The sequence below is a fragment of the Nelumbo nucifera genome, chromosome 8 (genome assembly GCF_055504915.1).
Source record: "Nelumbo nucifera cultivar China Antique chromosome 8, China Antique-T2T, whole genome shotgun sequence".
Classification (NCBI taxonomy): Eukaryota; Viridiplantae; Streptophyta; class Magnoliopsida; order Proteales; family Nelumbonaceae; genus Nelumbo; species Nelumbo nucifera.
Genome location: NC_142656.1, coordinates 2,668,939 through 2,681,724, shown reverse-complemented (window position 1 = coordinate 2,681,724; position 12,786 = coordinate 2,668,939). Strand labels below are relative to the sequence as shown.

General features: G+C 39.3%; 2 protein-coding genes and 1 pseudogene across 3 annotated transcripts; 2 read left to right on the top strand and 1 right to left on the bottom strand.

Annotated features, from left to right (window-relative positions):
- The first annotated feature begins 2,221 nt into the window (after positions 1 to 2,221).
- Positions 2,222 to 3,857, top strand: LOC104600562 (F-box protein FBW2-like). The gene is made up of 2 exons (XM_010263590.3): positions 2,222 to 2,785; positions 3,065 to 3,857. Exons 1-2 carry the CDS (start codon positions 2,397 to 2,399, stop codon positions 3,603 to 3,605), a joined length of 930 nt encoding a protein of 309 aa, XP_010261892.1. The 5' UTR covers positions 2,222 to 2,396; the 3' UTR covers positions 3,606 to 3,857.
- A 2,627-nt stretch (positions 3,858 to 6,484) lies between these two features.
- LOC104600561 (B3 domain-containing protein REM10-like) lies at positions 6,485 to 8,696 on the bottom strand. 2 transcript variants are annotated; one of them, XM_088893692.1, is made up of 4 exons: positions 8,361 to 8,696; positions 7,729 to 8,123; positions 7,339 to 7,460; positions 6,485 to 6,924 (listed from the first exon to the last, which is right to left on the bottom strand). In XM_088893692.1, exons 2-4 carry the CDS (start codon positions 8,069 to 8,071, stop codon positions 6,685 to 6,687), a joined length of 705 nt encoding a protein of 234 aa, XP_088749818.1. In that variant the 5' UTR covers positions 8,072 to 8,123; positions 8,361 to 8,696; the 3' UTR covers positions 6,485 to 6,684. The 2 variants fall into 2 exon arrangements, with proteins under 2 accessions (XP_088749818.1, XP_088749817.1); XM_088893691.1 differs by having other exon boundaries at positions 7,729 to 8,065.
- Positions 8,640 to 11,533, top strand: LOC104600793 (heat shock 70 kDa protein-like; annotated as a pseudogene).
- Positions 11,534 to 12,786: the final 1,253 nt, after the last annotated feature.

Genomic DNA, 12,786 nt, shown 5'->3' with positions numbered 1-12,786 from the left:
ATAATTCGAGAAAATAACTTCAAAAAATTATTTATTAATAATAATTTAAACTCTTAATCTGCATTTATTTTATAATTATATATACTAAAATTAATATTTATTGTGTTTTAGTAATTATTTATTTTTTTATGATAAATGTATTCTCAATGATTATGTATAAATTTATTTTGTGTTATTATTTAACATCAAACTTTCAATACTTATTGGAGAATAAACTACTATTATTGAAAATTTTAAATTTAATTTATTGTACATATTGTATTTTTATTATAACTTATTGATTAATATTTATTAAAAATTGAACTATTAGTTGAGATTATAATATTTATTAACTAAGTTAATATATTTTTAGCAGTTATTGTATTTTTTCATTATCAATTTATTTTCAATAATTATTGGTGATTAAACTATTGTTATTTATCATAGATGAGACTATTAATTTAATTGAAATTATGAGTGTTCATAAGTTAGTTCAGTTCGGTTGTAGGCTATTTGGCCAACTAAATTGACCTGGTCAGCTTGGGGACTTGGTAAGTTGAAACCGACTAACCTTTTGTGAAAATCAACCCACTCAAGTTATATCGATTTGGGTATATTTTTTTGTTTGTTCATCAATCGGTTAAAAAGATTTAAACTTACAAATTAAATTTAATTTTAAAAATTATAGTGCAATTATTAAAAAAATAAACTTAAAAATTAGATTTATGATATAAAACATTTTACACTAAGAGATATGGAAAATTAGATTTAAAAATTAAGTGAAACTAATCCAAGTTGGTCGAATTAAGAAATTTTGGAACCAAAGCCAACCTAAAAGACTAGAAGCCGACCAACTCGGGTCAAGTTGATCGGGTTGGTCGGTTTAATCAGTTTGATGAATAAACCTATTTGAAATTAATTATTATTATTCTTGCATTATAAAAAATTTATTAAAAGTAGTATATATAAAATATGAATAATTATTAATTATTTAAAAAATTCAAAATATAAGATAATTATATATTCTTATGTGTTTCTATTAGGGTCATTTACTATAACACACCTTATAGTTTTCATTTTACTAAAACATCCCATATATTTTACAACTTATTTACTTAATCAACCTTTCATAAAGGAGTGTTTGTTTTGCCATTAAGCCCATGATTTTTTATTTCAAAAATACTCTTAACACTTTTTGGGTACATAATACAAAAATGACCAAATATAGCCAATAGAATTGTGTCTTATTACGGGCAAATATAATATTTTTATTTTTATTTTCTGTTGATTAAATTTATCCAAATGAGCATTAGGGTCAACACTGTGGTTTTCCACTATCACCTAATGGAAGATTTATTAAGTATGTATTTGGTTCCATTTATGTTGTTTGAATAAACGTTTGTACTTTATTTACTGGTAAAATCGAAAAATGTAATAATTGTAGCCGTTTATGACAATTGGGCACCACTTTCTACAAACAGCTGTCGTCAATAAACGTAAAAAAAAACCAAACGCCCTGTAAATTCATTGCAAATTATAAACAGTATTTTAATAAAATGTTAAATATAGAGTAGATTTTAATAAATTGTAAGGAATATTTTAATAAATAACCATTTTTATTATTTAACTTTCTTTAATAAATTCAGTGCAACGCACGAGTCCCCGCTAATTTTAAGTAACAGTTACAAAATAATTTTTTAATTACTCATTGATCCGAATCGGGTAGATTCGCACTAAAAAAGAACGGAACCCGATGTATCCAGATTCCTCAAAAGAATGTTAGTTGTTGCATATTTTGTGTTTGTGCGCACAGCGCATATATTAAATTCGTCACGTGATAGAAAATACGTGGAATGCTCGTTATAATTGAACAGTAAAAACCCTCCGGCTCCGAGGTGTAGAGGAAAATCGAATCGTATAGTATAGGGAAAAGAAAAGCAGAATTAGTTACCTATCACGCCAGAATACGTGAAACTCACGCGAGTTATTGACCACTCTCCTCCATGAGACAGTCAGAAGTTAATAAAATATAAATTAAAATTAAATGAGCACGTTGAGGTTTAGTTACCAAAAACTAACAACTGAAAAGACAAAGAAGTCACAGTTGTAGTGTTGTGAAGTAATCAAAACATGGGGGGTTTTGTGACTTTTCATATTCATACTTTGTACCCCGACCCCAAATCACTCCTCCCTTCACAGCGGCACTCCGCCGTCCCCCGGGGCCCGGGCCCCCTCCCCGAAAATAAAACGCTCAAATTTCAAAAAACTGGCATTCGTACTATTTCATAGCCCGTAGCCGTAGGGTTACCCACGGCCCACGCCATGTCTTCTAATTCTACGGTACCTACTAATTCTAACAGAGAATCCAAAAAAATATCGAAAGACTTCTGCTGTTGCAAGGGAAACGGAGAGACAGGATGGATGGAGAGCGGCAAACCAAGAGATTTTACTCCGATTCGTTCACAGGTACCGTCGCCGTTTCTAATAACGTCGGCGGTAATCGAAAAGCTGACGTATCAGGCTGGTGGGAAGGGCTGAGCCCGGAGTTGCTGGCCTTGATATTTGTTCGGATCCCGGCAGACCAATTAGTTCGAGCGATTCCTCTCGTCTGTAAATCCTGGCGGGAAGTCGTTGCCGGACCCTACTGCTGGACTGACATTGACGTCGAGCAATGGTGCCGCCGATGTAACCGCTCCGATCTCATCGATTCTGCTGTTCGCAGGCTTGTCCGTCGCAGCAAGGGGACCCTTCGTCGACTCTCCGCTTACAAGCTTGGCAACTCCGGATTCTCCTTTGTAGCCAACTGGTAATTAACTTCTTTTTTCCCCTCTGTTTCATCTCTTGTTCCTTCAGTTATATTGAGTTTTTGTTTTTTATCGGAGGGAATGCGCAATCAAATCTGATTTTGAACCGACGAGTCTTTTACCAAATAAAATAAGTCGCTCTAGATGATAGATTCAAGGGAAAACGGAAAACAGAGCAAATGAATTGTTTCCAGAAACGCTTTGCTCTTTAAGTGACCAGCGAAAGTAGTCATGGTATATCAAATTCAATCGTAAACCATATCCTCTTCTCATTGTTGTAGTGGCAGATGCCTTAAGGTGCTTAAGATTCCCATGAGCGATGTGACAGACAAAATGGTGGAGAAGCACGCGGAATCTCTGGCAATGGTGACGGTCTTGGACATTAGTTACTGTTTGAAAATCAGTTCCAAAGGGCTTGAAGCTCTGGGGAAGCATTGCAAGGCCTTGACTCATTTGAAGCGGAATATGCCCCCGCCGGAGTGGGAGCAGCTAGCCGTAGAGGTAGATGCTGCCAAGATGGACGATGGGGAGGCGATGATCATAGCTGATACAATGCCGAAACTTCGCCATCTTGAACTTGGGTTTGGACGTTTCAGTGATCGTGGTCTCGATGCCATCTTTACCAAGTGTAGGGCCCTTACTCACCTTGATATTCAAGGGTGTTGGAGTGTGAAGTTAGAGGGAGATCTTGAGGATAAGTGTAACCAGCTTGTGGTCTTTAAGGGCCCTTGGGATGATGATTATGATGATGCGCGTTCTTCAGAAAATGAGGGTGATTGTGTGGATGAAGTTGCAGAATCCTCTTCCTCAGACTCTGACTAGCTAGCAACTTGATTTTAGCCTAGCTTAGCATATCATACATTCACTTTTTTTTGGTGGAATTTTGGGTAATTGTCGATACATCTCTGATCTGATTGGTGTAGGTTTCTGAAGTGTTTTGTTCCTCTCCTAGTAGGATACATGAAGGGAACTTCATACTTGTTAATATGGGAGAATTAAACGGTTCTGTACATTCCCTTTCATACTGCTGTTGACATTGGGAAATCACTGAACTTAAATTCATTTGTTGAAAAATGATGCTGTTGTGGTTCTTTATCCTCTAAATTATTTGATGTAATTCTTTTGATTCATGTACTGCTTTTCGAAAAACAAAGTGTAGGAAGAATACAACCTAGATAATCTTAGTTGAATTAGATTTCGGGAATATTGAAGTGAAGCGTATAGGTGTTTAATAAAGAAGATAATAAATAATTAGTCAACCCTTTTTAGTAGTCTGATTTTGGTGTTATCCTTCATGTTTGTCTCTAAAGCATCTTGGACATTCATGTTTTGGGCATGTTAATATGTCACGGTGACACTGTCTGAGCCAGAGTGGAAATAGCATTTCCATTTATCATTTTTCTGTCGCGTTGGTGTTCCTTTTGGCTTGTGACAGATTCCCAGGTTGGGATTGCAATGTTTGATCTAGGAAAGTGAATATTGCAGTCTATATAAGACATGGAAATATTGCAGCTGTGGTAGGAATTAGGATCCTGATCTTATCATAATGTATGGTTAGAATGGGAACAAAGTATACAAGTTCCTGATATGTTGCTACATATTTTCTTCACGTGTATGTTGCAGTAAGTTGCATAGACTGTAGGAATTGGTTTATTGAGGAGCCACTATTATGGAAGGTTCAATTTCTGATGATTCCATATCTTTATTAGAAATGCTAAGTTCATAGCAGTAGGTATTGGTTTGTGCTTAGATCAGTTGCTGGTGAAAAGTTGTTATGTTAGGTACGTAGCTTGGGTGAGTTGCATTGATCGCCTATGGTTTCTTAGGCATTGATTAGATAGGCTAGATTTTGGGTTTCTGGAACGATCATGTCTATCTGCCGAATCTCGATTCTATTAAATGACTCGATGTTACTGTGACCAAAAAACAGACTTGTTAGTTGTGTTTATATTAAAATAAAAAATTAAAGTAAAAAATATCCATAAGTTTGCATATTTTATGGAACTGGGTAATACTTCCATGCGCTATGTATTTGGTGAATATTATTATTTCGTTTGCTTATTTGATGATCGTTGAGTGAGTGCTGCGATGACTTGCGAGTCCGCGAATGCAGTTAATGCTTTGATTTCATTCAAATTGGTCTGATTTAGGTTTATCCCATGGCACAATAGAGGGTGAGGAAGTGGTGCTTCTGTCATTGTATAAACCCAAGCTTCTTTGAACGGTTTTTTTGGTGATACACATGAATTCCCCGATTGTTTGAAGAACGCAGCACTACACTTGGTCCCCCAATTTGGTGGTAAGGTAACATAACAACTAAGCTACGATAGCGGGTGAGTATTAAAAATCGAAAAACCAAATCAAATCGATGAAACTGATGGTTATATTATCTATATAGTATAAATATATATGTATTATATATTATATTATATATATGTATATATTATGAAAATATCAAATCCAAAAAATTGATAAACCAAATCGATCGATTTCAGTTTGATTTTTCAAATATCGGTACCACCGATTCGACTTGAAAAAAAAAAGGCAGCACCGCTATCCACCCTTCTGTTGGCATGCCTCTTAACATTGTGGGATTCAATCGAATTCAGTGGCTTTAAAAGTGGCACGCATGCAAGAGAGATTGTCATGTGTGGCCACAAAGTTCCCCAATGTACATGCTCCACATTCTAGCATTTGGGTACGTGATTTTCACAAAATTAAAATGACCTGAAAAATGCTGGTTCATGGAACTTTGTAACATGAGTGTAACAACAAAACTCCTTTGTTGGTGTGCGTTACCCCGTGACACCGGGTCCCACTTAAGTGACTTGAGGTCTCTCTCACTCATGATACTTTTTTAATTTTCTCATGAAATTTTCAACGTCTCCTCTCTCGCAGGTGGTTAATTAGTGAAAAGGAAGCTGGATCACCTGCCCACAAAACACGTTTCAACCTTCTATTAACATGATCTCACACGACATATCTCATGTATAGCGAGTATCCCATTTTTATGGTGACTTCGCATTCTCATGGGTGACTGGATCTGCTCCTCACACCTGGCACCTTAGAGGTAAAGTGCCTCACACGCACGTCCTACCATTTATTAGGAATATCTCTCATACTTATTAATTATTATTTATGGGAGATATTCTGGTAAATATGCCTGTGAGGCGCCCATTTGTGAGGAACAGATCCCACTTCGTCTTGTGGTGTGAGATTAGTCTCATGGCAGATTCCACTTTTATGACGAATATAGTCTCATGTGGAAACAACGAACAACAATTCATCACTGAAATCATCCTTTTATCGAGCCCACATCTCTTAAATGCAAAATTATATGAGACCGGAATGCTCCTCACATAGGGCGTCTGAAACGTACATCCTAACATACATTTACTTATTTAATAATTATTCATGGGAAATTGTTCCGTGGATGTACATGTGAGGCGCCCAAATGCGAGGAGCACATCCTGTTCCAAATTATACTTGCGCGACATACAGCTCCATACGAGTAAATTCATGGATTTTCATGGCCTATATATTCCATGTTCCCAGGCAATAGTATAACTTGGCTTGGATCGGGTTGCCCCAAACCCGACGTAGAAAAAAAAAAGGTTGGAATGAAGACTTGGACAACCTAATTCAAGTATTCAACCCGCACTGCACTTCACATGCCTTCATAGCTATTGGACCGGGTAATGTAACAGCAAAAAAAAAAAAGCTAATTAATATAGCGTCAATGTGTATTAAACGCAATATAGATCATCAACAGGTACCAGAAAACTATATATAATCCTATTCCTAGCCAGTCAACCACATACACCAACGTTTTTTTCTTCTTCATAGCTCATACCACTCCAAACTCCAAAAGTTAATACAACAATAATTTCATGTTGAAAATTTAAAGCAAGTGGAATTCCATTACCCCAAGCTTTCCACCGGAGGTAAGCTCAAAAGCACAGACGTCGCCTTTCTTCAAGCCGTTAGCAGCTGAAAAGCCAACCCAACCGGCTCCAAAGTAAGCCCGGCCATTACTCTTTCGATTTACTTTCACCGGCCATGACCTCCCGCTTTCATCTTTGATTGTCACCTGGCTACAATTTCTTAAAGCTTTCGATCTAGCAAAAGCCAACGGAATGGCCTGCATCCAACCAATTCTAATTAAAAAACCCACAAGGGCAGTAAAGCTTAATCCAAACCTTTTCTCGCCAAAAGTATTATGTGACCATGTTCGTGAGTAAGCCCCACAACAATGAATAACCCCATTCATTATAGTGGTTGATTCTTTTGGCCTATGGGCCTCTCCATCTGGTGAAACTATCAATTTTCTTACTTTATCTTTCTTTGGAGTGGAATGCTGGTCAAAGTGTTTATAAAAATGGAGCTCTCTTCTGTCAAACATAGGTTTTGAAATCCTGAACTAGAAAGTGAATACGTGATCAATAGAAAGAGCCAGATAGCTAATGGTTACCCAATTCCCTTAGGCCTATTCATACCCTCCGCCATTAAGTTATCCATGGAGAGAGCGAGAGAGAGAGAGAGAGAGAGAACATGCCATCTGCTTCTTAAGAGAATATGGTGTGACTTTAGCCACAAAAAAGGGGTGCTTTGTCGCGGAATAGGCAATTTTCTTCTGTGCTTTGGAGGAAATAGGAATTCTCGTAGCCTTCTGTTTACCTGTTGAAAATGTATCGCCAATTAGAATCACCAATGGTGTTTGATGCAAAAAAAAAAAAAAAAAACTTATTGCAAACCTAAAACATACACAATTAATTAACTAGTTGGGAATCTTGGGAGCCATTTTGGGCATCCCTCGAGCCAAAGAGAGCCTGACTTAAGAACAAGAAGGGGCACAAGAGATCAGTGGTGGCGCAAAAGGTCGAGGTTCTTTAATTGTCGTGCAAATACATGTCAAAGGTTCTATACATATAGCTCGCAAACTTACTTTGGATATCCTTAGCAGCTTCCTCTTTCATTCTTGTTTCTTCCATCTCCTCATCAGTATGATCTTCCTGTTTAACGTGTGACAGTAGTGGGTACTCCCTCTCACACATACTAGTGTCGAACACCAAAACATCAAAGACCAACCCTCCACCATGCCTGAACACCAAGAAATCTCCTACGCGCAGATCATGGTGCCGGGCGAAATCCTCCCAACCCTGTTGAAAACGCAGCCCATTGAGCTTAACACGCCAAGTTTCCCCAAGGCGGCTCCTCAACACCGCTTCGCCTTTTTCACACTTGTCCGCAGTTAAGTACCTGAGGAAAGCTGCCGGCATCGACTGCATGTAAGCAACGTAACACTCTCATTTCAACACGGCGCTATAACTCCTTAAAAGACTGATAAAAGAAATCCAGTCTTAGTGTCTTGACTTAATTACACATGTCTATGTATGCATGCATATGTTGAGTGTAATCTGTGAATTCGATTTAGACGGTGGATGATAACAGGAAGAACATAGCGAGCTTGTGTTTGTGGGTATATATGCAACAATGCATATGTTAACATTGGCTGGAAGTTGACACATACTAGACACCTAACAACTTGAATCGAGAGGGAGAGAGAGAGGGACTCACGATTTCTTGAGAGTGAGACAACCGGTGAATGAACTGGAAGAAATGAGGAATCCTTGGTCGAATTCGTGCTGCAGCCATTCTTCTTTTTCCTATCGATAGGAATTCACCGGTTAAAACTGATTCAAATATGGGGATTGGGGTGGGGATTCTGGAGGAGCAATCTCTCTCTCTCTGACCGTGTCTATCAAATCGAACTACCCAGTCGTACAAACGTGAAACGGCAGTTTCTCTCCGAGTCTTGACTCTTGAGCAACGTTAGCCGTGGAGAGTGATACGGATATGGTTAGGCTCACTGTGTTTCTTCCTTTAACTGAAGAAGTTATTGGACTGTACACCGAAGAAGTGATGCTTCAGCTGCAGCGGTCAGACGGAGTAAATGCTGTGACCTCTATCAATGTACAATTGTACATCGGTCATTGAAAACTCTGGATTTTTTTTTGAATTATCCACATAATTAAATGCAACGTAACTTTAACCATTCGTAAAACGTAAGTCAATGGTGAGATTCAAATCTCAACCACACCTATACGAATTAACAACCTAACAGGATAATTTGATCAAACCGCCCAAGATCATTTGCAATATGTAAGCACAAGAGTATAATTCTTCCGTCTTGTCGTTCAACACTCCAATCTTCCATATCTCATTCACGTTTTACTTGCGTTTTGGGTAGGGACACACGGGGGCGCCTCACATGCACATCCACGGGAACATCTCCCGTGAATAATAATTCTTAAGCATGGGAGATTTTTCCAATGCATGTTACAATGTGCGTGTGAAGCGTTCTGTGTGAGGAACAGATCCGGTCTCGTTGAGTAGCAGTTTAGAATAAATGGTGCAACACATGAGGTATAACGCTGCAACTGACCGTTTTTACTTTTGATTTACAGCCGGCAACTTCAAACATTTTGTAAAGGAGTAGAATGTCGGTTGTCAATAGTGTACGTTGAGAAAGTTGGGGTATATGAGGTGAGCTGCTCCTCATAAAGGGCGGAGAGTTGCTACATGTGAGGCACCTAAGTGTGAGGAGCAGATTCCGTCTTATATGAGGTGAGATGTGCTCCTAATACAAGGCACCTCACAATGACCTTACCAGCACATTCCACCGTGCATTGGGAACATTCCCATGAACAATAAATAATATGTGCCTATGACATCATTGTGAGGACCAGATTTGGTCTTGGAGTATATATATGAGATACCTCTAAAAAGTGATAAGCTTCAATTGAGAGCTTACGACCGGGGAGTTGCTACTGGATTGCAGAGTAAAAGCATGGTTCAAAGGATTGATACCCCTTTGTGTATCGATAGAGGCGTATCGATACTTAAATACACATGAAAATGGTTTTATTTTTTTTATTTGGTTTTTTGGGAGTTAAAAAATAGTAGGTCCCGAAAAACCTGTAAACAGGTGTATCAAGACCCAAAATATACGATACGATATGCCCGATACTCTTTTTTTGAACCTTGAGTAAAAGGAGTTGGGCTTCTTAGAGAACGATGAAGCCCGCTAAATGGGGGGGGGGGGGGAGCTTGATCCAAAGCAAGGATAAAAATATCACTATAACATGGAGTTTGGATTCAGTGGACCCTTAGGTTTATGGGCGTATGAACCCTCCAATAGGAGGCATTGACTCCTTTGAACCAACGTCAACATAACAACAGGCGTTTGCCATTAACTTCTATTCGTCCGTTTGAACCAGACACTAAAAGACAAAAAATTGAAAAATCTCGTTTTGAATGATTTGCCTCCCATTCTCCTATATTCGAGCCTAACCTTGGCCAATGAGAAAACCACCGAAGATTTTCCCGCCCAAACGATATAAAATGGCAAGGAATCAATTAGTAGCCAAAAAAAAAAATTCAACCTTAACGGAACAATCTCCTTCTCCTTCTTCTCTCCTTCTTCTCTCCTTCTCCTCCTCCTTCTCCTTCTCCTTCTCCTCCTCCTCCTCCTCCTTATTGTCAAGGCGTATCTGGGTCAGATAGTCAAAAACGTTGTCATCACTGTGTCGGCCTATTCACAGAGACAGGCGACGAAGGATGCCGGAGCCATTACTATGCCTAACGTGATGAGGATTATCAATGAGCCCACAACAACTGCTATTGCTTATGATTTGGATAAGAAGGCTTCGAGGTCTAGTGAAAAGTACGTTCTCATCTTTGATTTGGGTGGTGGAACCTTCAATGTTTCGCTGCTAACCATCGAGGAAGGAATTTTCGAGGTGAAGGCCACTGTCGGAGATACCCATATCGAGGGTGAGGACTTCCACAACCGCCTTGTCAACCACCTCGTTGTTGAGTTAAAGAGAAAGCACGAGAAAGACATCAGTAGCAATGCGAGGGCTTTGCGGCGGTTGAGGACGGCCCGTGAGAGGGCAAAGCGGACTTTGTCTTCCACCACACAAACGACCATTGAAATCAATTCTCTATACGAAGGTATCAACTTCTATGCAACGATCACTCAAGCCCGGTTTGAAGAATTAAACATGGACCTGTTCAAGAAGTGCATGGAACTAGTTGAGAAGTGCCTCTAGGACTCCAAGATTGATAAGACTCTGGTCAATGACATCGTCCTTGTTGGTGGGTCAACCAGGAATCCTAAGGTGCAACAACTTTTGCAAGATTTCTTCAATGGCAAAGAACTCTGCAAGAGTATCAACCCAGATGAGGTTGTGGCATATGGAGATGCCATCCAAGTTGCAATTCTTAGTGGTTAAGGCGACCAAAAGGTCCAAGACCTATTGCTGCTCGATGTCGGTCCTCTCAGCCTCGGTATCGAGACTGTCGAAGGTGTGATGACCATTTTGATTCCCAGAAACACAACCATTCCAGCCAAGGAGCAGATATTCTCAACCTATGCCAACAACTAGCCCGAAGGCCTAATTCAGGTCTACAATGGTGAGTGCCCAATGACCAAGGACAACAACCTCCTCAGCAAATTCGAGCTGAAAGAAATCCCCCCGACTCCAAGTGGCATTCCATTGATTGAAGTTCGAAAGAAACATACCGCTTGCATAAATAAGCATATACATATTTTAAAAAGTTCTATACTTTGGGAGATTGGATCCCATCCTAATAATCCTTATAAAACATTGGGTATCAAGCGTAACGACATTTGGAGGATTTTGAGTTGTATTGGGGAGAATGTGTCGTTGAGTTGCTCCTATTAAGCACTTGGGATTTTCTGACCACAAAAACTTCTCCCCCACATTCCTGCTCACAAGACCTGTGGCTATGTTTAGTTTGAAGGAAAATGTAGGGAAAGGTAGGGAAACCTTTACAATCCTTGTATTGGTTTTCTTGTCTTTTCCTTCCATTTCCTATTAGTAGGGATGTGGAAAGAGATTGTGAGTAAAAAATCTAAGTTCCCTAAGACCTAAGTGTATAGTGTCTGCCACTAGAACTGTTTATGGGTCCGGCTCAAGCTTGACTTTTGCCAAATTTTGAATGGACCCGGCCTTATGTTCTAGCCCAACATAGTGTAAAGTTGGGACCGAAGCCCGCCCGTGAACAGGTCAATCAACCACCCTTCTATGAATGCATATCCCTCCAAGGTATCATAGAAACCATGCAAACCATGCATGATTTGAGGAATTGAGATCTGCTCCTCACACAACGCTCCTCACAGCCACATCTCGTCATGTATTGGGAATATCTCTCATGAATATAATAACATACAAGTACGGGAGATGTTCCTATTGTGTGGCTGGTATATGAGGTCAGTGTGAAGAGTGCTATGTGAGGAGTAGATCCGGACTCTGATTTGAGAATGTTCTTGTCACAAATATGCCTTGGATAATTGTGCCAGCTCAACATAGGTGGTTGCAAAAGTGACATGAAGAAACTTGACATGTCTTTCCCTAGCCCCTATGCATCATCCTACCACGTGTCATCCCCTTTTGCCTTTGCTTCACTCATTAGGGAGTCCAGATTTGCTCCTTACAGAGTGCTCCTCACATTGACTTCACAGCATATTCCAGCCACACATTGGGAACTTCTCTTCTTATTTTTTATTTTTTATGGGAGATGTTCCTAATACACGGTAGGATGTGGCTGTGAGGAGCATATCCCAATTCCTCATTAGTCATTACAGTGTTCATAAAGTTTTGCTTCACAAACATTTAAGAGTTAGGATGATTGCTTCATAGAGTTTGCATCTGCTCCTCACAGAGTGTGCCTCAGCCCATTTCAGCCATACGAAGATGCTCCATATGCAAGGTTGGGATCACCTACCAACAAAACAAGTTCCAATACCCTACCAACTTGATTTGATATTACACATCTCGATGTAAAACTGGGCCCACCATAAAAGTGAGACCCGCCATATATGAGATGTGTGGTGCATATGTTGTTGGTAGGGTGTTGGAACGCATCTTGTTTTCAAGTATGGAGATGCTCCATATACAAAGTTGGGATCACCTGC